The sequence below is a fragment of the Pristiophorus japonicus genome, chromosome 15 (genome assembly GCF_044704955.1).
Source record: "Pristiophorus japonicus isolate sPriJap1 chromosome 15, sPriJap1.hap1, whole genome shotgun sequence".
Classification (NCBI taxonomy): Eukaryota; Metazoa; Chordata; class Chondrichthyes; family Pristiophoridae; genus Pristiophorus; species Pristiophorus japonicus.
This window is the reverse complement of record NC_091991.1, coordinates 2,543,992-2,567,800: the sequence shown is the minus strand read 5'-3', so window position 1 is coordinate 2,567,800 and position 23,809 is coordinate 2,543,992. Positions and strand designations below refer to the sequence as shown.

At 43.2% G+C, this 23,809-nt stretch overlaps 1 protein-coding gene across 4 annotated transcripts in view; it reads left to right on the top strand.

The window, feature by feature from the left end:
* Nucleotides 1-23,809, top strand: part of LOC139280566 (plasma membrane calcium-transporting ATPase 1-like) — a 145,658-nt gene that overhangs the window by 104,699 nt on the left and 17,150 nt on the right. For all 4 annotated transcript variants that reach the window (XM_070900068.1, XM_070900070.1, XM_070900069.1 and 1 more), the window contains exons 7-14: nt 1,754-1,792; nt 2,635-2,793; nt 5,794-6,008; nt 7,075-7,317; nt 7,947-8,188; nt 9,784-10,018; nt 22,273-22,452; nt 22,541-22,628. In XM_070900068.1, the coding sequence (XP_070756169.1) occupies nt 1,754-1,792; nt 2,635-2,793; nt 5,794-6,008; nt 7,075-7,317; nt 7,947-8,188; nt 9,784-10,018; nt 22,273-22,452; nt 22,541-22,628 (1,401 nt within the window). The remainder of the gene's footprint in view (nt 1-1,753; nt 1,793-2,634; nt 2,794-5,793; nt 6,009-7,074; nt 7,318-7,946; nt 8,189-9,783; nt 10,019-22,272; nt 22,453-22,540; nt 22,629-23,809) is intronic.

Here is a 23,809-nt window from a genome sequence, read left to right as displayed (position 1 = left end):
TCTTCACTGAGTTGTGAACTTGTGGAATTCCCTACTGCAGAGAGTTGTTGATGCCAGTTCATTGGATATATTCAAGAGGGAGTTAGATATGGCCCTTACTGCTAAAGGGATCAAGGGGTATGGAGAGAAAGCAGGAAAGGGGTACTGAGGTGAATGATCAGCCATGATATTGAATGGTGGTGCAGGCTCGAAGGGCCAAATGACCTCCTGCACCTATTTTCTATGTTCCTGTTTCTATGCCATTGTCCAAACCTGGCATCATCCATCTTCGGAAGGATATCAGGTTTGCTCCCCTACAAGTCATTTTTTGGGGAGTGGTCCCTTTGAGCAGGTTAGGACTAGTTTTATCAGGCTTTTTGTCCCTTTACAATTGAGCATGCTACTGATTCTAGTTGGTCCCTGATTATTCCTTTTTGTTTTGCTGTTGTCACAAGATTCTCTTCAATGAACAACTGTCGGGTGACAGCCATATTGCTAGATTGGGTTCTATTTAGATTTCTGTTGACTGTCTTGAGGCAAAAATACCAGAACAATCATGAGAGAATGACAATCTTGGGAAGAGACATATATCTAATATCGAAACAGGCCGTCCACCAACTAAAACTGTGCTTCGCATTGCTAGAGTCCTTGAAATCCTGTTGAAGGTCATTCAGTGCTGTCCACTATCTGGAAATTTGATTGGTTCAGATCTATTTTGGCTCCAGATAACCCTGCTAGCAAGTGCCCTGACAGGTGGTCATCATAGGCAGTCCCTTGAAACGAGGATGACTTGCTTCCACGCTGAAAAGGGATGAGTTCCCAGGTGTTTCAATGAAGGACCTAATATTCTGGATCCTGCACTACATCCTGAAGGGTGGAAGATACCTGTGTGGATTTTTTTAACGTGTGGTGGCTGTTGCACACCAGCCACCACATGAGCTTGACAGAGCTAGATCTTGGTCCAGTGGCGAGAATTAACAAAGACAACTGGAGACCAGCTCTGCTGCACGGAACTAGTGCGTACACACATCGCAGTGTGGGCTGGCCCGTGCTGCCCCGAGCCCTCGCATCTTCTGTGCCCCAAACTCTCTGGCCTCCTGGGCCCTGATCACATCCCTCTACGAACTCTTGCTGCTCCTTTGCCCCAACCTCACCGCTCCTGCTGTACCTGCCCGTACTGCAATCAGCCGTCTCCCTCCTGCAGCGGCACGCGCTGCTCCCTGCCATGGTATGTCGCCGCACACTGCTCCCTCTAATGGCCCCGGCCTGCTGATGGTCTTGCAGGCTGGGACCGCCCCGATTTCCAGGCCAGGTCGCCGCATGCTTCTCCCCCTCATGGCCCTGACCTGCTGAACCATGTGCAATAACTGAGTGCCCAGCTTTCTTCACCGTGAGACAACAAGTGGCGGGTAGGGCAGTACTGGCTGGACAAGTCAGCAGTCTTATCAAGCTGTGCAGTTTGAGCTGGTTTAAACTTTTATGTAAGCTTTTAGTACAGGAATGCTAAATCATTTAGCCTTGTTACCTCTATCTTGATTTTGTTACTTCCTGGACCTCCAATATGTTAAGATTTTAAATACTTTCATCATGAATCAACCTCACACTGAAGGTGTGAATCCTTTTGCAAGGAGTGCACAATCACACCTAACTTTGAGGAACAGTAACATGTGCTCAGTATCTGCAAAAATCAATTCCCATGACACTTAAATGACTCATGGGGTATGTAAATGTATAAATTGAGTTAATCTAATTGCTTAACTGCTCTTTTCTTTAGATAAAAAGCAAGATGGAGCTGTAGAAAATCGAAACAAAGGTAAACATGAAACACTAAGAAGCCTTGGTCTGATCTACGGTACTGTTTACTGAGCCTTCAGAACCTTTTAAAATGCACCTGGAAACCATTCCTGATCTATGTTTTATTTATAAACTAATGTCGAATGTTCCATTTATAAAGGTTATTGGAGTAAACTGTCCATGTGCAGAAAGCTGTACCGTGGGCATTTGAGAAAGATACTGTCCTTGGTAGTTCAAATGTTGTGGTTACATTGGGAAATTGAAATATAGTGCTGAAATTTCATAGCCCCCATTCCTGTTAATTTGGACACTCCCACAAGATGAATGTTCCCAAATAAGCCTTCCCTAGTTCTGAATTGTAACCTTGGCATAGTTCCAAATTGAGTTCTTGACACAGTTCCTCCTATGTTAACAACTGCACCATTGAAGCCTCATTGAACAAGGAAGCTTACACTTGTCACTTGGGATTAGTTAGTGATTTGCAATCCCCTCTAGATCTTTTGCCTATTTTAAATATCTGGTTGTTGACCCACTCGCCAGAGGGAATCATTTTTATCTTATTTACTCTATCCAAACCTCATCATTTTAAACCTCTATTTGGTCACCTCTTAACCGTCTCTGTTCCAAGGGGAACAGTCCTAACTTTTCCAACTTCTCATAACTAAAATCCCTCATCCCTAGTGAACCTCTAGCCTTTCTAAGTTTATTGCTGCCCCTCGCCCTCCTAGCCAACATTGCCTAAGTTGGCAATCAGTAAAATAGTTTTCTGTGGCTAGCCAGTAATTAGAAATTCCAGGCCCTTTTAGCCTTGAGAATCAGATTGTGCTTTCAAATTATGACCATGCTGCTTGCATTTTTCAGCTAAAGCACAAGATGGGGCAGCTATGGAAATGCAGCCATTGAAAAGTGACGAAGCAGCTGATGACGGAAGTGAGAAAAAGAAGTCAAACATCCCCAAAAAAGAAAAGTCTGTACTCCAAGGAAAGCTCACCAAATTGGCAGTTCAGATTGGAAAAGCAGGTATGAAAATTAAATTATTTTTCATTAATACTAAAATTTTTCCTTAATCTTGATCTCTGAATGTTTGTACAGAATTACATGGATGTGATATCGGTACTTGTGGTTCCAGCCTGTTTCATGGTATTTAATGGGCCTGTGAAATACGTCCCCACACGCACTCTGGAAAAACGTGTTTTTGATTTTTAGTCCAAGAACATGCCTGAGCCTAGTGATGGATATAGTTTTAATTTCAAATTCAGTTTGAAATTAATTGTTTTTGCTGAACATATCTAGTAATTTTTAAGCGGAGTGGAATTGGGAGTTCAACTATGAACAATGAATATTGATAAAATAATTGGTTGTGGCAAATGGTGACTATTAATCTGACAAAATATCCTAGCACCTGAACCCACCCATTAGTTTTGGATTCCTTGGCATAATTTGTTAACTGGCCTGTTTTCCACTTTTGAAGTTTGTTTCCTTGCCGCCGCAGTGTGTGTCGAGACTTGGGGCCCAAGTTTCCACATGATTTGCGCCTGATTTTTAGGAGCAACTGGTGGAGAACGGACTATCTTAGAAATCGCAATTCTCCACTTTTTTTTTCTGCAGTTCTAGTCAGTTAGAACAGTTTCACTTTGGAACAGAATTTTTTCTTCAAAAGGGGGCGTGTCCGGCCACTGATGCCTGATTTCAAAGTTTCCACAGTGAAAACGTACTCCAAACTAACTTAGAATGGAGCAAGTGAAGATTTTTGTAGAACTGAAAAAACCTTGTCTGCACTAAAAAATCAGGGGGGAGGGAGTGCGGGCCCGACTGACCGACCGCAGCAGGGGCGGAGGCAGCCGTTCCAGACGGCGGAGAGGGAAGGCCGTCAGGAAACGGTTGCCTCAACTTTCTGAGGCTTCCTGCAGCCTTCTCACTGCTGCAAGAAGCCTCAGAGCTGATCATGGAAGGGCAATGTGCTTTTATTAAAAAATGTTCAAAAATTAAACAGCTACAAAGAACTACAAAAATGGCCGAGTGCCAATGTTTCCTTCACACTGTGCGTGCGCGAACGCTCCAACGTGCACACGCAGGGTTGCCTGCACGAAAAAAACTAATTTAAATGGTACCCGCCCCCTCCCACTTACAAAATCGGCACGAATGGTAGGCTCCGCCCCCCTGGGCGCCGCGTCGAGCTGCAGGGCGCTCCAGAATCGCGCGGTTTTTTTTCCGGCGCGAAAAACGGACGCCCAGCTCGGAGGGGCGCCCGTTTTGTAGCGTGTGGAAACTTGGGGCCCTGGTGTCTAACTATTCAGCTGCGCAAGCACTGACCAGTATGTAACCATTTGAAAAGGATGCAAAGACTGTAACCAGCTTCAGTAATTCTCCAGATCCAGCTCGAGACTGGAGGACCTGACACTATCCCCACAGCCCTCAGTGGTGTGCAGAATACAGCAGCTCACAGTTTAGCGTGCAGCCCTGTATTATGCCACACTCATAATGAACAGGTCAGCTGTGTATAAATCTCGATGTGCTGGCACTGGAGACTTTTCAAGCGCATTAGTCCTGCTCCCTGAGGACCTATTCAGCATCCTCCTCCGCAGCATTTGGACATTTGTTAATTTTGCATCGTCTTGAGGCACAGTTCTGGCAAATAGTACACGTGTCTGTCCTTATTTTGATAAAACTATTGAATACTCTTGCATAAATTTTGCTGCAATGTTTCTAACTGTAGGTAATTCATATTCTCATTTATTTGGTTCTGACTCGCCAGGTATGAGCTATGGTCTGTGCAGTACCTTGAGTACCATTTTTACACACAATTCAAGAGATTATAAAGGATGCTGAGTAATGTAGACACATGAGGCTCAATTTTCCCCAAGCCCATTTTCTGGCGTATTGCCAGAGTTGTGCTGCTTATTTAGGTCAAGAAATTCGCGAAAAACTTGTCCAAAGTTTCCCTGATGTTTGTGCTGTAATGTGGAGCCACGCAGCTTGGCCAGTCGCTTCGGGGGTGGAGCCTGCGGTCTGCTGGAAAAAGGAGCCGGGCCTTCTGTTCATGCAGGGGGGGGGAACTGACGTTCTTGATGTCGCTGAAATGGCCGTACGTGCGCAGTAGAGCTCTCCGGTCCCCGAGTGAGGTGCCTTCCTGGTCATAGAAACATAGAAAATAGGTGCATGAGTAGGCCCTTCGAGGCTGCACCACCATTGAATAAGATCATGGCTGATCATTCTACTCAGTACCCATTTCCTGCTTTCTCTCCATACTCCCCGATCCCCCTAGCCGCAAGGACCACATCTAATTCCCTCTAACGCCACACAAGTGCCAGGCAATGACTATCTAAAATAATCGAGAGTCTAACCATCGACCCTTGACATTCAGCGGCATTACTATCGCTGAATACTCCACCATAAACATCCTGGGGGTCACCAATGACCAGAAACTTAACTGGACCAGCCACATAAATACTGTGTCTGCTGTGGCCCACGAGTGAGTGCCAGTCAGTGCGCTCCCTCCCCTGCCGCGACTCTCCGGCCCACTGGTGCGTGCCTTCTCGGTCCGTTCCGCTGTTCCCCTGAGTGCCGGTCAGTGCACTCCCTCCCCACCGAGCCTCTCTGGTCCCGAGAGAGCCGGTCCAGGTCCGCTCCACTTCCCGCCCTTAGCCCAGGCCGAATGGCCTCCGATTTCCTTACCTGCGCCGATTTCTTTAGCTCTCCAAGGGTTTCTCGAGAGGTCACATACGCTGGCCTAAGTAGAAATGGAGTAACTATCAGCTAGCCAAAGTTCCCTAAATGGCCAGAATTGGCATAGGTGGCTGGTAACGCCCCCTTTTGAGAAAAAAAAACTTACCTTAAAAAAAAAAGTAACTAAATGAGTTACGCTGGTGCAAATTGATTGGGGAAATGGGATTTTTAAGTTGGGTCAGGAAAAAAACCTGCAAATACTAGGGAAAATTGAGCCCATAGTATTTTGCGTTCCATCAAGTGTTGCCTCTAATTTCCACATTGTAATGCTATTGATCTATTTTTCTTCCATAGGATTGGTGATGTCTGCTGTTACAGTTATCATTCTTGTTCTGTACTTTGTAATTAATACATTTTGGGTCCAGCAACGTCCTTGGCTGACTGAATGTACACCAATTTACATCCAGTATTTAGTTAAATTCTTCATCATTGGTGTTACTGTCCTGGTTGTGGCCGTTCCAGAGGGTCTTCCACTTGCTGTTACAATCTCGTTGGCTTATTCTGTAAAGGTAAGCTATAATAGAAACTCCATAACTGAAACCTTGCTGAATTTAAACTTTCATGTGTAGCTAACCACAGTTTTCCTCCTCTTACCCTCCCTCCCTGTGTAATGCTGTGACTCTTATTTATATATTCCATATGCAGCAGCTGCTGTCCAGTAGTTGTAGTGCGAGCCTTGTGATTCTACACCAGGAATGACTGACTATTGATCCACAAGGATAAAACAGCCACGCCCAATTTCTGTTCTAACCCAACGTCAATGCGCATTTGCTTCGAGTTGGGCCATTGCATGGTCATCAGATCTGATCAGTATGATGTGATCAACACTTTGATACAAAGTCATTCTGTAATTTGTGAGAAATCTTGTCTTCCTGCCAGTCAAATCTGACTGACTCTTGTGTGTTGGAACATTCAGTTTGGGCAAGCTTGGAATCATCTGCATTTTGATATCTTAGGAAATGCAGCTTTGTGTCCCATTGGTGATGCAATCAGCACCAGTAAATGGGGGAAATAAATTAGAATCCCAGCAGGATTATGGGCAGTGTAATTTACTCCTTGGAAAATTGTTCTGTCAAAATATGGCGCTAGTTTGACAACTACTTTTATTTATATAGCACCTTTAACGTAGTAAAACTTCCCAAGGCGCTTCACAGCAGTGTTATAAGACACATGCAAATTTACACCGAGCCACATTACATCTTGGTCAGAGAAATAGGTTTTAAGAAGCGTCTTAAAAGAGGAAAGAGAGGCGGCGAGGTTTAGGGAGGGAGTTCCAGAGCTTGGGGCCCAGGCAGCTGAAGGTACGATCACTGATGGTTGAGCGATTATAATCAGAGCTGCTCAAGAGGGCAGAATTTGAGGAATGTAGACATCTCGTGGGATTAAGGGGCTGAAAGAGATTAGAGATTAGAGATAGGGAGGGGCGAGGCCCTGGAGGGATTTGTAAACCAGGATGAGAATTTTGAAATCGAGGTGTTGCTTAATGGGGAGTCAATGGTTTTAAATGGGTTGTATCACATAGTGTGTACGTTCTTGCACAATGCTACTAATAAACACACATCTTTCCAACTGCAGAAAATGATGAAAGATAATAACTTGGTCAGACATCTGGATGCTTGTGAAACAATGGGCAATGCAACAGCTATATGTTCGGACAAGACTGGAACACTCACAATGAACAGAATGACTGTGGTTCAAGCATATTGTGGCGACCAGTACTACAAGATAATTCCAGATCCAGACACACTTCCTGAGAATGTTTTGGACAAACTTATTGCAGGAATAGCTGTGAACTCTGCTTACACTACCAAGATACTGGTATGTTGGGATTCTTGTGCATTGTTTCATCCTTGAAGTGTATGATATCAATTATTCAGCATTAATGAGTCATAAAGGCTCTTGCATAAGGGGCATGTAATGTATTGCATATATTCTGAGGATTTTGTATTTGGGTTTTAAATTGTTTTACTCCTTTTGGATAGCTGGAATTAGAGTATATTAGTTGAGTAAATTACAAGGCAGTGATCCAGTTGCAAATGCCCCCAACTCAGGGTGCTACTAATCTTTGGAATTCTCTACCCCAGAGGGCTGTGGAGGCTCAGTTGTCGAGTATATTCAGGACTGATTGATTTTTTTTTTGAATATTAAGGGAATCGAGGGATATGAGGAAAGTGGAGTTGAAGTAGATCAGCCATGATATTGAATGGTGGAGCAGGTTCGTGGAGCTGAATGGCCTAGTCCTGCTCCTAATTATGTTCTTGTGTAATCCCAGAGCAAACCTTGAATAGCTTGTTAGAAATTTAAATTGCATTGTGTTGACTGCCTTAAATGCATATTCTTGTTTTTTGACATTTGTTTGTGTTGCAACGCTGAAGCTTTATACTCTAACTTGATTTGGATAAAATCCTGTAAGATTGAGTACATATATCATTGATCTAACTTCACAGCCTCCTGAGAAAGAAGGTGGCTTGCCCCGTCATGTTGGCAATAAGACAGAATGTGCCTTGTTGGGATTTGTGTTGCAATTGAAGAGAGACTACCAGGCAATTCGAAATGAAATTCCAGAAGAGAAACTGTTCAAAGTCTATACCTTCAACTCTGCGCGAAAATCTATGAGCACAGTGCTGAAGAACCCTGATGGTAGCTTTCAAATGTTCAGCAAGGGCGCCTCTGAGATTGTTCTGAAAAAGTAAGTATAACATGGTATTGGAACACGTGGTATACATGCGATAATATTGGTGGCTTTTTGGAGGGAGCGAGCTTGAGTAGGGCACTGATCATGATCCAGCGGATACATTAAACTGTGTTGGTCTTCCAACTAGTGACCCTCGCACTAGGGCTTCCACTAGAGTTGGCTTGGGGAAGGGGATTGTGTCCATCATTGAGCCTTTCTGACAAAACACTCGGCAGGTCAGGCAGTATTTGTGAAGAGAGAAAGAGTTAACGTTTTAGGTCGATGAAGGTCGTGATGTCATGTGCGCATGCACTGTTCCAGTGGGGGGTGGGACAGCATTAAGGCTCCATCCTCTTCCCCTTCTCCCCCCCCCCCCCCCCCTTCCCCATGTGGTGTGCACGCAGAAGGATGCAGAAAACCCCATGCAAATAATCCCATTGAGATCTGAATGGGGAAAACTCATTGGACGCCACCTTGCCGATATTTTACAAACTGAAATGGCTGCACTTTTTTGTGGTGTGGAGAAGGAAAGCCCAAGGCATCTTGCTCTGCAAGCAAAACTAATTCAATTTCAGTTTGCCCTTTCTGTTGAACCTTCCAAGGAAATGACTCTTGGGGGATGTTGAGGTACTGGAAGTTTAAGAAATGACAGTAAAACCTCAGTCATTATAATTTACCCCCACCTTAGTGTGTATCCCCTATGGGTACTTGAGTTTTTTGCTCTCAAATACTTGCATGTTCTTGTGTTCAAGAGCTGGGCAGAGATAAGTTGATGGTCTCCATGGCCCAGTATGACTGCTGTCTCTCCAAAGAACTTCCCCCTTCATCTGTATCACAAGCATCCAGCCCACTATGCTCCTTCCACACCCGAACTATGGCCACATTTTTGCCCCACCTCCAGGATTGCTAATTAATCCCGAATCATACACAGACCTCAGCACCTGGATCCCCAAGCTCCTAAATTCAACATTTTTTTTTGTTTCCTCCAGCTTCTCCCACCATGCGTGTCCCCCTCTCCCCAACTGCCTGTGTTGCAGCACCTTTGCAACTGCCTCATCTCTCTCGCCCTTTCCCATTCTGATCCAAACTGGTATAAGTTGCCACCCATCTTGCTGTGTTAGTTAAGTATTGATTGGAGCAGAAAGAAACATTTGAGACACGAGTGCGAGGAGTTGGGGAGGAGAGACTTGAAAGAGAAACTGTATGGGGTGGGGGAGGGGGAGGAAGAGTGAACGAGGTGAATTCAACCAGAGAGGGAGACATACGGATTGCAAAAAAACAGCTACTGGAAGAGAATGTTTGTTCCTGAACAATTCTACATATCAACTATATGCATCATGCTTTGGTCATTTTTAAATGTATCTTCCAACTGAACATGAGCACGGGGAGAGATTTGCTTGTGGGTCCTGCTGATTTACAATGTGCACATGATCATTTCCACACTTCACTTTCAACTCAAATGTTGTAAATCTGTATAATGTGTTGCAAATGTCAGTATGTAAACATATAGCTAATGCACAAATGGGAATTGGAACTTTACGTGCATCTCAGTTGGTTCTGATTAAAACATTTTAAACAAAGTTGCCATAAAATATAAACTCTTTTGCCAGGTGTTCTAAAATTTTCAATGCAAAGGGCGAAATCAAAGATTTGAAGCCGCGAGACCGTGAGGATTTAATAAAGAAAGTAATTGAACCAATGGCCTCCGAGGGACTGCGTACCATCTGCTTGGCGTTCCGAGAATTTGAAGTGAATTGTGAAGTGGAGTGGGATGATGAAAATAATGTACTGGCTGACCTCACTTGTGTTGCTGTAGTCGGAATTGAAGATCCGGTGAGATCAGAGGTAAGTAAACAGTAACTGTGTGCATTTAATCTCATTGCAATGGTGGCATTGGAGTTCTGCTCAGTGTCTGTTTTGAGCCCTCATCATATCCTACATTGAGAATTTATATCTGCACTACGGAAAAATTTTACCATTTACATAGTGCCCTGCGCCTTATTTCGGAATCTGAAAGTCATCTGATTTAAATACAAGATTAAAACTACTTGGCTGTAATTTGACTTGGCGCCATCATGCTCCGTCGTTTGTCTTGCTTGTGTTCAACTTAGTCAGAGAGAAGCACAGACATGATTCACTGTGGTGAAGGGCTGTAGGTGCAGTGTGCATCATATGAACCATTGATCCATATTGGGTGCACTTGCTAAATATTTATAAGAAGCTGGTTGTAAGAATGGTGAAACACAAACATTACTTTCTGTCTCTTTAAAAATTCTGTAACTGAGGATGTGTGAAAGAACTCGCATTTATCTAATGCTTTTCATGTTCTGGAATGTTGCAAAGCCCTTTACAGCCCAGTAATTAATTTGGGAAGTATAGCCACTGTTATGTTCGTAAATATGGCAGCCAGCTTGCACATGGCATATGTTGTCTGTCAATTTTCTTCATTGGTTGTCTGCTTCTCTGCTTTCCATTTGGTTATTATCCACCTTGCTCATTGCTGATGCAGTACAAAATCCCCCTCAAATTTCAGTCTTTCCAATCATATCACAATGCAATGTATATAGATTAGAGAGCTACGAGTCCTGTTTTGAGAAATTGCCACAAATCTGTTCGGATTATTTATTTGGTTTTCTAAAGTTGTTCCTGGATGCAATATGGGCAGCATGTGGGGCTCTAGGTGCCTGAGCTAATTGAAGGCTTCTAAATTTTAATCGTGTTCCGATGTTGGGCAAATTAATTTTGAAGTGCACGTCCTGTTTTGCAGGGAAATGTATTTAGAAAGTCAATGCCAGATCTGTCGGAAGTAATTAATTATTTCTCTGATATAGCTGCTTTTAAATTCAGAGCAGCAATAGACGTATAGGGCCCAAGTTTCCACCCTCTGTAAAAACGGCGCACCTCCATAAGGTGCGCAGACTTTCTTGAATAAAAAGGGTGCCTAAAACTTTGATTCTGGACATCTTCGGCCTCGGCGTGGCGCAGCACAAGGTCGGGGGCGGAGTCAGGTTCCGGAGCTGAAAGCCATATCGGGACCTTTACACGTGCGCTAGTATGTGCGTGCCTGTGCAGTAGCTCCTTGCAGCCCGAATCTCTGCAGGCTGTGTGGGAAGGGCTCAAAGAACGCCATCTCTTGTCCTAGCCAAATGGGCTCCCTGGGCATTGACTATCTGGACTCTGGCTTCCCTCCTGTTCAGCTCCACCTCCCTCCCTCCCTCCCTCCCTCCTGTTCAGCTCCCCCTCCTTTCCTCCCTCCTGTTCAGCTCCCTCCCCGTTCAGCTCTCATCCTCTTTCTCCCCCCTGCCCCCTGTTGACACAGACACTAGGGGGGGCCCCATCCCAGCATGCTGTTGGAGGGGCTCCCGGTACTGCAATAGATGAGTAGAAACTTAATTTTTTATTTTTTTTGGATTGATTTATTGATTTGTCATTTATTATTGATGGCTCTTTGTAAAAGTGAAGTGTTTAATGTTTGTAAACTTCCCTCTTCTCTTTCCCCCCCCCCCCCCCCCCCCCCCCCCCCATCTCGTTCTCTATGCCTGATTTCTAAGTGTAGGCAAGATTTTTCTGTGTACAAAAATCTACACTTGCTCCATTCTAAGTTAGTTTGGAGTAAGTTTTTGCTGCCTAAACTTGCAGAACAGGTGTAAGTGGCTGGACACGCCCCCTTTGGGGGGAAAAAAAAACTCTTATAAAATGGAACTATTCTAACTCACTAGAACTGGAGCAAACTAAATGCCAAGAATTGCGATTTCTAAGTTGCTCCAAAAAAATAGGACCAACTCAGTCCGAAACTTGAGCCCATAGTTGCCTTAAATCTTTTTATTGACCTAATTTTGCATTTGTTCCCTCCAACATATTTGCTGATGCGCTACCCTGTTGAAGTGCAGTTGAATTTATTTATCTGAGTTCTGAAAGAAACTCTTCAGATTGATATTCCAAGTTCACATTGGTGATTAACACTGTTATGGGACCCGAGATCAGTGAATCGTTAAAAACATTAAATGCCTTTCAAAAATTCAATTCCATTTAACAGGAAACTTTACGGCCAGCACTGTGTCCACAAGATTATTTTTGCATTAGCTAAATAAATTGGCAAAACTCAGTACAAAGATCTTTACTGAAGGGAAATCGATCTTGGAGCAATAAATCTGGCTGCTGCCAAGTCACCAGGGCCGATCAAAGTCATGTTAATCCTGCAAATTGGACGTCGAATTGATTTTCTAGGGGGTTGTCACTGATTGTGGAATTGTCACTGATTCAGTGAGATTTGTGGTGGAGAGGGTCCCAGAAGATTTTGGCATGGAGTACATAAAGGCCTGGCTCGTGCAATAATATCCTAGAAATAGTAATGGTGTGCTGTAGAATGGCAAGTTTGCTACAAATTCTCGTGCTATTTCTCCAGTTGGGAGAATTTGATGAGGTGCCCTGAATTTAAAATCCTCAGTGATGGGGAGGGGTTCAGAGAAATGTGTTAACTCAGCGGGTTATAAAACCATAGAATGCGTTGCCAACCAGTGATTGAGGCAGAGACCATTGCTACTTTTATCCAAAATAGGATAAATATTTGAAATACTTGAAACCGAGAAAAATACAGGGCATGGAGCGAGCAGGACAGTGGGGTTAGTTTTGGATTGTACTAGGAAGGAGCTGGCACAGACATGATTGACCAAATGGTTTCCTTCTGTACTGTAAACTTCCATGGTTCTAAAATGTCTGCTCAATGGTACATAGTAAACATGTTGCTAATCCAGGCTTTCCTCACTTTGTACAGTGTACACAGTCGGCTAAGCCTCTCGTGGGAAAGACCCCACTTTAGTATGGAAGTTCACTACTTGAACAAGTTTGACTACAACTCCCAAAACAGCTTTGGGTTTGAGAATTTGGTGAATACCAAAAGGAAGGAAAGACTTGGATTTATATAGTGCCTTTCATGACCACCGGACATCTCAAAGCACTTAAGGTGCAATAAGTGTCCATCTGGACCATGGTAAACGTTCTCCCAGACCATGAATGGACAATTCCACAGGAGGTTGAATTATATTGAAAGATTTGTTTAAATTGAATCTACTTTCACTATTTCACAAATTCATGAAACCATCTAGAATACTAATGGAGGATTTGTAGTTTTTAGTTCTTCTTTCCTAAATGTGGAAACTACTGTTGCATTTGGAGACCTGTTCACATTTTTAGAGCAGTATAAAGTGGCTGCAGATTTAAATATTACATTTATTGTCAGCTATAAAGCTTTTTAGCCAAGACTGTTATCACTTGCTAAGTAAATACCTGTACTCTTCCTTTGGAAATTTGTGCACTTGACAAACTGTGGATTTAATTGTGGACGGTATGAGGAATTATGGAGTGGATATCTGTTTTGAGTTGCTCCTTATGAAAATGGTTGAGCTAAGGACATATACTGAGAAACCTTGGCAGCTCTTGGGCTGTGACGATTGGCCTTTAATAGCCATTGCCATCTCCTTGGGTCTCTGGTTATACTTGCAGCCACAGGAGGGTTTTCCCATTGATTCCAATTTTGCTCGGTCACTTTGGTCCCATTCATGAAATGCTGTGTTGTGTTGAAAGAAGCTACAATCGTCTTTCCTCTGGCATTCAGCTCTGTGTCTCAATCAAGGCTATGATGGGGTCTGGAGCTGTCTGAGCCAGTTATTGGTGAGTAGGTGGAGCTTTATGGCACTTTTGAGGGCTCCTTCCATCACTTTACTGAGGAGAAGCTGATCGGCCATTTGTCCTGCTTTTTGTGGATAGGATATTCCTGGGCAATTTTCCACGGTGAAAGATACCAATGCCACAGCTGCACTGGAATAGCTTGGCTACTTGTCTTCACTAAAACTGGGATGTTACAAATTCCTCTGCTGTGTCCATTGAATACTATCATGTGGACTGAACTGAATTGGCAGGACATTATTATGGGGACCTTGGGTGGAGGCAGAGTAGCATTGTCACCTAAAGTTGCTCTCTTGCAGCATGTGGCTAGCTTCTGTAAAATAGCAATCATCATGTCATCCTGTTACAGCATTGCCCAAGATGTTGCTCTGGCAATGCTGACTGGCTTGCCTAAAGTAAGTAAACATGAACCTGAATTAAAGAAAGACTTGCATTTATACAGCGCCTTTCACATCCACTGGATGTCCCAAAGTGCTTTACGGCCAATGAAGTGCTTTTGTGTAATCACTGTTGTAATGTACAGATGAATCATCCTTTCCTAAATGCAGAATAGAGCCATAACGGACTTGACATTTCTAGTGTGCCTCCAGTGTTTGCATCTCACCTAGGAATTCGGGTCCCATAGCATTCTGGGACAAGATTGTTACAGACCTGAAATTTTATAGGTCAGGCCATTTCTCCTCCGATATGGATAGCCATTAGAATTGTTTGGGAGTACAAATTAAGCAGTTGCAGTGTCCTTGGCTTTGTAGGATTCCTACAAATTAAAACCTGTTGAACAAAACAAGAAAGTTCCCATGTTACTTTATATGCAGAAAGTCTGCAGACTGCTTGTCTAGGGGAAGGAATATGCACAGGACACACTTCAGATGCAAACCATTTCTTATCTGACACCTCATTCTGATTTGTATTGTTGGGTAAGTGCAGATAAAGATGTCTGAGATTGGCAAGCTATTGTCACTAGATGCTCTTCCAACAGGAGAGGGCATTGCTGTTTATAGTGCGTCTGGCTGAAGAATTTGGATTTCTGAGCAAACCTCAGAATTGCCTTTTAATGTTTTTTGACAAACCAGTTTAAAGCTACACAATGAGACTTGCATTTATATAGTGCCTTTCATGACCTCTGGACGTCCCAAAGTGCTTTTCAGCCAATTAAGTATTTTTGAAATGTCACTCCATGTAAATGTGGCAGTCAATTTTACACAGCAAGCTCCACTAACAGCAATGTGATGAACAGGTAAGCTATTTTTATGTTGATTAAGGGATAAATATTGGCCACGACACACAGCTTCAAGAAACATCATAGATTGGGCAGGCATCATTCCCAACAGGTGCAGTGTCAGATCAGTTGTACATCTGGCAACATGGATTCAAACTCCATGCAACTTGATCAGATTTGCAAATGATATTAAACTGGGTGGGGTGGGGGGGGCGGGGGGGGGGAGGAGGAGAAGAGTTGCATTCATTCTGAGGCAGCCAACATGAGCTGGATAAATTGTGTAAGTGGGCACAACTGTGTCAGATGAAATTCTATACAGACAAGCATAAAGTGTTGCATATTGGAAGGAAACACGCTATGAATGGTATCGAATAGCAAGCAGTGATGGGAGATCATGGGATGTTGGGTCCAGCGTGTCTCATGTCCAGTCACTTTAGAGCAGCAATTCAAGTAAATAGCATGCTGATCCATATCGCCAGATCAATCGAGTACTAGTTTGAGGATGATGTACTTCAACTTGTATTTATATAGCGCCTTTAATGTAGTAAAATGTCCCATGGTGCTTATTTCAGAGTGTAATCACAGAAAATGTGACCCAACCAAAGACGACGGCATTAGGTCAGGTAACCAAACATTTGGTCAAAGATGTAGGTTTTCATTAGCATCTTGAGGGAGAGAAAGGTAGAGGTTTTTGGAGAGAATTTGAGTTTCGGGCATTGTCCAGTTTTGATCAAACATTCCTGTGAACTACCTCCAGAGCTGCAGTGATGAGGCTCAGAGCAGTGACGTATAAGAAAAGGCTGGCGAAAGTTGGTAATTTCTGTTATGAAACAAGACTATTAAGAGGAGCCTTGAGAGCTTTACTAACTAGTATGGAGAAGGTAAATTTGGGACACAACTTCAGATTGAACTGTGATTGCAGGGCAAGAGTGCACAGGTTTAAACCGAGGCAAATTTAGGACTGATGTCGGAGCTGTTCTCAACAAATCAGCACGCAGGTAGTGGAGGCATTTGGGATCATGCTGTGATTGGAGAAAGGAGAAATGCTACAGGTGTTTCTCGATGGATGTGCTAAGATCAGCCAAAGGACCTGCTGCCCCCACTCAAATCAAATCACAACAAAAATGTTACTAAGAACATAAATAGGAGCAGGCCATTTGGCCCCTCGAGCCTGCTCCAGCATTAATAAAAAATGATTACTCTGAAACCAAATGGTCCAGATAGGGTAAATGAAAGAACCAGGAAATTAGCATCACTCAATGCTATCACCAATCCTGATAATCCACTGAAAATGGAATAATAAACCTGGTTGGAATTTGGGGTAATAAAAGCTAACAGCTGCAGCCTATTGCCTTCAATATATAGGGTTCCTGAAATGTAGTTGAGCAGGCTTTGTAGGACAGTGCACAGATTGAGTTGGTGGACAACAAGTTTGGGAGGTTGATGGCCATTCTAATGGCTGCAGTAAAATCTTCATCTCTCAGCCATACAGAAGTCCCAGGTTTGAGGTCTGGTCTCTGCTGAGTTAGCCAATAGTCAGAGGCGAGAAACGTGACCACAGCATCCCTTTTTATAAGGGAAGGGGGAATTGGCTCTGCATTCCCACATACTTCTCAGCATCCAACAAATGCTGCCTGATTTCACTTGTACATTCACTTGCTATTTTTATCAGTGCTACTTTACTGCCTTTCCCTGAGGTAATAATTTAGGATTACCTCCTCTCTAGCATTAGATACTTTGAGTCTCCCTTTTTAAAGGCCCCACTTCTAGACTGTAAAGTTGAAATTTCAATTGGATTTGCTGTGTTGTGCCACCTTATCTTTCGGGACTTTTGAGATTCTCACTTTGATTTTTTTCTCTTCTGCCCAAGAGCACATCTTTCAACCAAATTCAGTGTATATTTAAACTATCTGCCTCTTACTGCGCACCACCTCACGCGCACACTCAATGTTTCAGCATAAAAATGGGCAGTGATTTTTCTCAACATGAGTCACCGTGTCTGATCTTGCAACCATGATCTCTCCCAAAGAGATGGCGCACACCATTTGCCCTTCTAGATGGCCTTGTGATGTGCGTGGCAGGCCCATGCTGTTTTGGAATGCAGGGTTTGAACATTCCCACCTACAGCTGCTTTTGAAGACGAACTGTCTAAAGTAACTTGTTTTGTCCCGGATCTGAATTGATTTTTTTATTTTTAAAAGGTGGAAGATGAGCACTTTATATCCTAAAAAATTCTTACTGGGCAGCAAAACCGGAGAGTCTGTGTACTGAATATCAAAGACTAAGATTTAATTAATTGGGACAATCATTTTAAGTGTTGCTTTACTTCAAATTTCTATTTCCTTAGCTTGTTTTAAACATTAAATTGTGACCGGACAAATGTTTTGATAGGTTTTATAGGTTGAGGGAAGTAGAGGAAACATTACTAAAGCTATATTGAAACAACTGATTTCTCGCACTGTTCTGGAAAACATTAAATACACACTTTTATATTGACTAAATGAGTTTTCCTTTTTTTTTAAACTCGGTCCTTGAGTGCCGTAGATTACCAAAGTCAAAAGGTATAAGCATTTTGCTAAATTAACAAGAATAACCCTATACTACAAAGCAACAGAAGCACTTGCCCAACAGTTTCATCAGATCAGTGAAGCTCGTGGCTGCAGCTGCTGAACCGGGGGTCAGTCCACAGCTACAAATTCCTGTCGTGCTGATTTTTGTAGATGGGGAAATCCCCTGCATCTGTCACATGAGTGAAGTCCCCCAGCAACTGTCCTGCAATTTTCAGCATGTTTAGTCACACTGAATCACTTGTGTCGCTCATCCCCTTCACCCTGCGGATCAATCTTTCTCTCCCTATTTCAGCATGAGGTATTGATTAAAGCTGAAGTCTTAACTTGCCAATCTGTCCAATGCATTGTCAAGTCTGACCATAATTTCTGTGGGCCCGTTTTCTGCTATTCTGGCGATTATCCTAGCATTATAATGAGATGAATTGCTTCACTGCATTGGACATTGACGTGCCTACTATTTACTCATCAAGTCTCCTTGTGCTAATTCTGTCCCATTCATTTGTATATTTGAGTCACATTTTAGACAGTGGTACGTTAATTTCCACTGATCAGTATTAAATTTCAACGACTTGTGCGACTGCATGGCTGAATCCATCTTGTTTAGCTCTTATTGGTATTGCCAAATTTGATAAGTGTACAGTTTGGGCAATTTTTGCAGATTAAAAGCAGTCTGTATTGTACAAACTTGTTGTTTTTTAAACTAGCTTCTTGATTAGTCTTCAATCAAGGATTCATGTGCTTTTTACTTTGATTTGAATTTATCTGGAAAGTTTTGAAAGCCCAAATAGGCATTTGTTGCCAATCCTTCATTACCCCGAGGGGTTGGTAGTGGGCCTTGAACTGAAGCAGTGCGATACAACGGAGTGGTTCAAAGTCAACCATGTTGATGTGAAATGGAATCACATGGGCTATTTATTTTTCCCCTAAAGGACCTTAATGAATCGGTTAGATTTTCACAATATTCTGCCAACTTCATTTTTTTTACTGCCAGATTTATTTTTAAACTGAATTCAAATTCTCATCAGTATGTGGGATTTAAACTCTTCTCTGGATTACTAGACCGGTAATCAGTAGTTGTCATGGGGAATGTTGATAGTTTTTTTTTTAAGTACACAGGAGAATGTGGCCATGAGAATAGATAGATTGGAGGACATGAGCAAAGGGTAGGGATAAAAGGAAGTTTCTCAATGGGAAGACATGTGTTACTCCGCGGGAGTTGGAGTTCGAGCAGAGAAGTGTAGTTTTAATGGTAAGATTTTAAACAGAACAGTGAAGCAGAGGGACTTTGTGCAGATAAATGTCATAAGGGCAAACTACATTCTTGGTTTTGTACCTAGAGGCACAGGCTACAAACCCAAAGACGTAGTGTTGAAGATCTTGAGCTGCAGTTTGTGATGTGAAAGAAAGAACTTGAGTTTCTATAGCACTTTTCCTTTGGGGCGTCCAAAGTGCTTTACAGCCAATTGAGTACTTTTGAAGTGTAGTCACTCTTGTAATGTAGGAAATGCAACAGCCAATTTGCACACAAGCTCCCACAAACATCAATGTGATAATGACCAGATAATCTGTTTTATCGATGGTTGAGCGATAAATATTGGTCAGGACACCAAGGGGGAGGAACTCTTTTTAAAATAGTGCCATGGGATCTTTCACCTGAGACGGCAGGTGGAGCCTCTGTTAAACATCCCATCAAAAAGTCTGGAGCATTCCCTCACCACTGCACTGAAGTGTCGGCCTGGATTATGTACTCTAGTATCTAGAGTGGGACTTGAACCCACATCCATCTGACTCCAGCAGAAGTGCTATCAACTGACCCATGGCAGGCATCTGTGTAAAGTGTGCAGTTTTGGATGCCCCATTATATATTTATAGGAATGATATAAAAGCAATGAAGACACAGCATAGGTTCACTGGGATGTTACAGGGTTGAGGACTCCATTATGGAGAGATGTGAAGTTGGGGCTTCCCTGTCACAAAAGTTGAGACGGTTAAAGAGTGAACTAATGAGAAGCCTTCAAGATTATGGGAGTTAAGATGTCAATAGTGGTGGTTTCTTCCACTATAAGCCGGTGGATGGGGTACTGATCAAGTGGACTGCTTTGTTCTCTCTGGTGTTGAACTTTAGGTGTTGCAGCTGTGCCCATCCAGGCAAATGGAAAGTATTCCATCATAGTCCAGACATGTGCCTTGTAGGTGGTGGAGAGGTTTTGGAGATGAGCCACTTGCTGCAGAATACCCAGCCTCTGACCTGGCTGATGTCATTGAGTTTCTGGTCAAGGATGACCCCAGGCTGTTGGGGGATTTGGTGATGGTAATGCATTTAATGTCCAGGGTGATGGTCATTGCCTGGCACTTGTATGGAGCAAATATTTCTTGCTGCTTATGGATAAATACTTGAAGGGGGAAAAAGTGCAGGTGAGTGGGACTGACTGCATCGCTCTTCAAAAGAACCGAGCAGACTCTGAACTGAATGGACGCCACCTGTGCTGTACCATTCTGTGCTCCTCCTCCACTTGGGGCGGTCTTTGGCCAGGGACTCTCAGATGTCGGAGATGGAGAAGAGCATCCGGGAAGGTGCTGAACAACCTCGAGTCTCGTCGTCGCGAGCGTGCAGAAAACAAGCGCAAGCAGCGTGCGGCAAACCTGTCCCACCCACCATTTCCTTCAACCACTGTCTGTCCCACCTGTGACAAAGACTGTAATTCCTGTATTGGACTGTTCAGTCACCTGAGAACTCACTTTGAGTGGAAGCAAGTCTTCCTTGATTCCGAGGGACTGCCTATGATGATGACCATTCTATGATTCAGTCCAAGCCTGTTGCCCTGGTCTTACTGCATGGACTGTTTTATTATGAGGAATAACACATGGAACTGAACACTGCCAATCATCCACTGGTTAGGGAGATGGTGCTAAGAGGCATAAATGTAAGATAATGGGGAATGTTAGAGAATTAAATCTCTCTATGGGATGGTTGAAATGTGGATCATATCACAGATCTTTGCTAAAATAGTCCATAAATACTTTTTAATAGGGAATTAGTTGCTTGGAAAAAGTAATGAGCAATATGGGAAATGAGATTAAACAGTGGCTCATGTCAATGGTGCAGATTCATTGGTTGTAGCGCTGTGTGTTGTAACATTCTATGATTATCGAGTGTCCTCAATGGTCGTCTTCACATATTGTCTGCAGTCAATAGTTGTGCAATTCTGATTTTCTAAAGCAAGTCTTGTACATTCATGTGAAACGTTGGGGAGGGGGAAAATATGTGTGCCAGTGCTTGGATCTGGATGTGGAGTGGTGAACCTGACAAGGATAGCAATGCCATTGACCACAGCAAATGTAGTCATTGAAATCATCCACTAAATACTTTGGATTGCTGCTTATCCTGGTGTATTGTGGGGTGGCAGTCAAACCATTCCTTCACTATAAACACAAACTTCCAAACTGCTGGCAATGGTGCAATAATTGAGGAAAAGTACCCAAACATCCAATTGCATTTAGATGTGGATTTTTTAAAAACTTTCTCCCCATTTGTGTTGCTCTGAAGATATATACAGTTAATGGACTAGGAAAGGGCTTGTATTTCTATAGTGCATTTTGCAACTTCAAGACAAAAAGTGCTTCAGTCAATTATCTTGAAGTGTTCACGCACAGCAAGGTCACCGAAACAGCAATGACCTGCGTGACCAGTTGATCTGTTTTGATGGTGTTTGAGGGATAAATGTTGGCCAGGAGAACTTCCTTGCACTCTATACTGCCACGGGATCTTCCGTCCACAGCAACAGTTTAATGTATCTAATCTGAAAGACTGTACCTCTTAAAGCGGAGAAGGCTAAGAGGAGATTTGATAGGTGTTTGAAATCATGTAGGGTTTAGATAGAAAGAATAAAGAAAAACTTTGCAATGGCCAAAGGGTGGATAACCAGGGGCACAGATTGAAGGTGATTGAAAGAGGCAGATGTGACGAGGGGAAAACAAATTTCCTCTTTCAAATATTTATCGAATTTCCTTTAAATCTCCATCACCCGAGGATTTGGAATGCACTGCTAGATGAGTGGTGATACAGATTTTAAAGGAAATTCGATAAATATTTGAGGAAAAAAATTGCAAGGATATGGGAGGAGGAAGAGAAGGAGAGAGCAAGAGAGAGAAAGCGGGAAAGTGCAACTAACTTGATCTTCGGAAGAGCCGGTGCAGACTCTGGGCCTCTGTCCTCTGTCCTCCAATACTCTGGCCAATGCAGTGGAGTGAGTACTGTACCAAGTGTCACCCTGGATTATGTGTCATGGCCCTGGAATGGAATTTGAGCTAAGCTGACATGAGTAAATTGATGGAAGTTTATATTCAAAGAACACAACATATTTTCCCAGAGAGCTGTGGAGGCTGGGTCATTGATTATATTTAAGGTGGAGATGCAGTTATTTTGAACGATAAGTGAGTCGAGGGTTATGGGGAGTGGGCAGGGAAGTGGAGCTGAGGCCAAGATCAGATCAGCCATGATCTTGAATGCTCGAGGGGCCAAATGGCCGACGACTCCTATTATGTTAACAATACTGCAGTTGCACCCCAAGCTGAAATTGCATGACGATCTAACGTGGTGAAATGGTTTGCCCCTCTGCCTGCAGGTTCCAGATGCCATTAAGAAATGCCAGCGTGCTGGTATCACCGTGCGTATGGTCACTGGTGACAACATTAACACGGCTCGTGCCATCGCTACTAAATGTGGCATTTTACAGGCTGGTGATGACTTTTTATGTTTGGAGGGTAAACAATTCAACAAACGCATTCGCAATTCAAAAGGAGAGGTATGCTAACTTAAACTGAAAAGCACGAAGTGTGAATTTTTCACTTGGTATTGAATATTGTGAAACAGCAGATATTTAATCTTTTCAGATTGAGCAAGAACGCATAGACCGGATCTGGCCCCGCCTCAGAGTCCTTGCAAGATCTTCGCCCACTGATAAACACACTTTAGTCAAAGGTAAAATAAAGATAAGTTTTAATTATTTTCCTACAGTTCTAATTTCCAACAGATGAACATTCGCTGGTTCTGAATTAAGACATTTCAGATTCTCACCACCTGGGATAGCCTGTGCGGTCAGCATTTCCACCAGCGCCTGCTCCATAACTTGTTCTCAATTGCCAGGAGGGTCCCCTTGCAACAACAACTTGTATTTATATAGGGCCTCAATGTAGAAAAAATGTCCCGTGGCAGTTCACTGAAGAATCAGCCACAAATCACTGCCTAGCCCCGGGAGCAGGTGTGACTAAAAGCTTGGTCAGTTTTTGTTTTTGTTTTGAAGGAGCAGAGGTGTGGAGAGACGAAGATATTTAGGAAGGGATTTCCAGAACTTGGAGCCTAGATGACGGAAGGCATGACCGTCAATGGTCTGAGGTTCTGTCATGGGATGAAGTTGACTTGTAGACATGATAGTCAGCTTTGGAGCATCTATAAACCAATGTCCAGTTGTGGATGGTGAGTGAGTCGAAGGGCAGATTATCAATGGACGCACTGCTGGAGGTTGTCCAGTGGGAAATAGCTAAGCAAGCTTGGTGAGTCGATCGTGATCCAGCAGTAGATGATCCAGGGGACAGTCGTGGCCAGCAGAGGGAGTGAAACCAGGAGACAGTGGTGAAAAGTAAATACACAGCATCAGTAATCGGAAACTAGTTTGAGGGACAGCTGTTGAAAAGTCTGGAGCGCACACAATTGGGGGTCGGAGTTTGAGGAGCCAGTCCCAACGAATGGGTGATGGAGTTCTGTAGAATGAATGGTGTTAGCAAGTGCAAAGCATAGGTCGTTTGGCAGCAATAGAGAAGGGTGGGAACTAGCAGGAAGAGATCAGAGCTAGCTTAGCATAGTGAAAAATTCCCAGCACTGCAGGGGAAACAATGCAGGAGCAGACCACTCCTCGTAAAGAGGCAGGCCAGCAGAAAATAGTCTCTAGAAAATAAGTTGTTCCCCCCCCCCACTACATTGTTAGTGGGGTTGGGCATAGTTCTCTTTTCTTGTGTAAAAGATTCTTGTGTACTCTGTTCTTGAGAAAGTAATTTACTGAGCTTCTACACAAGTAAACTGTACAGATTTAGAGATAACTGTACAAAGCTAGAAGGATATTCTTTGAAGCTACAAGCCAAATTATCTAGCTGTGAATTTTTGGA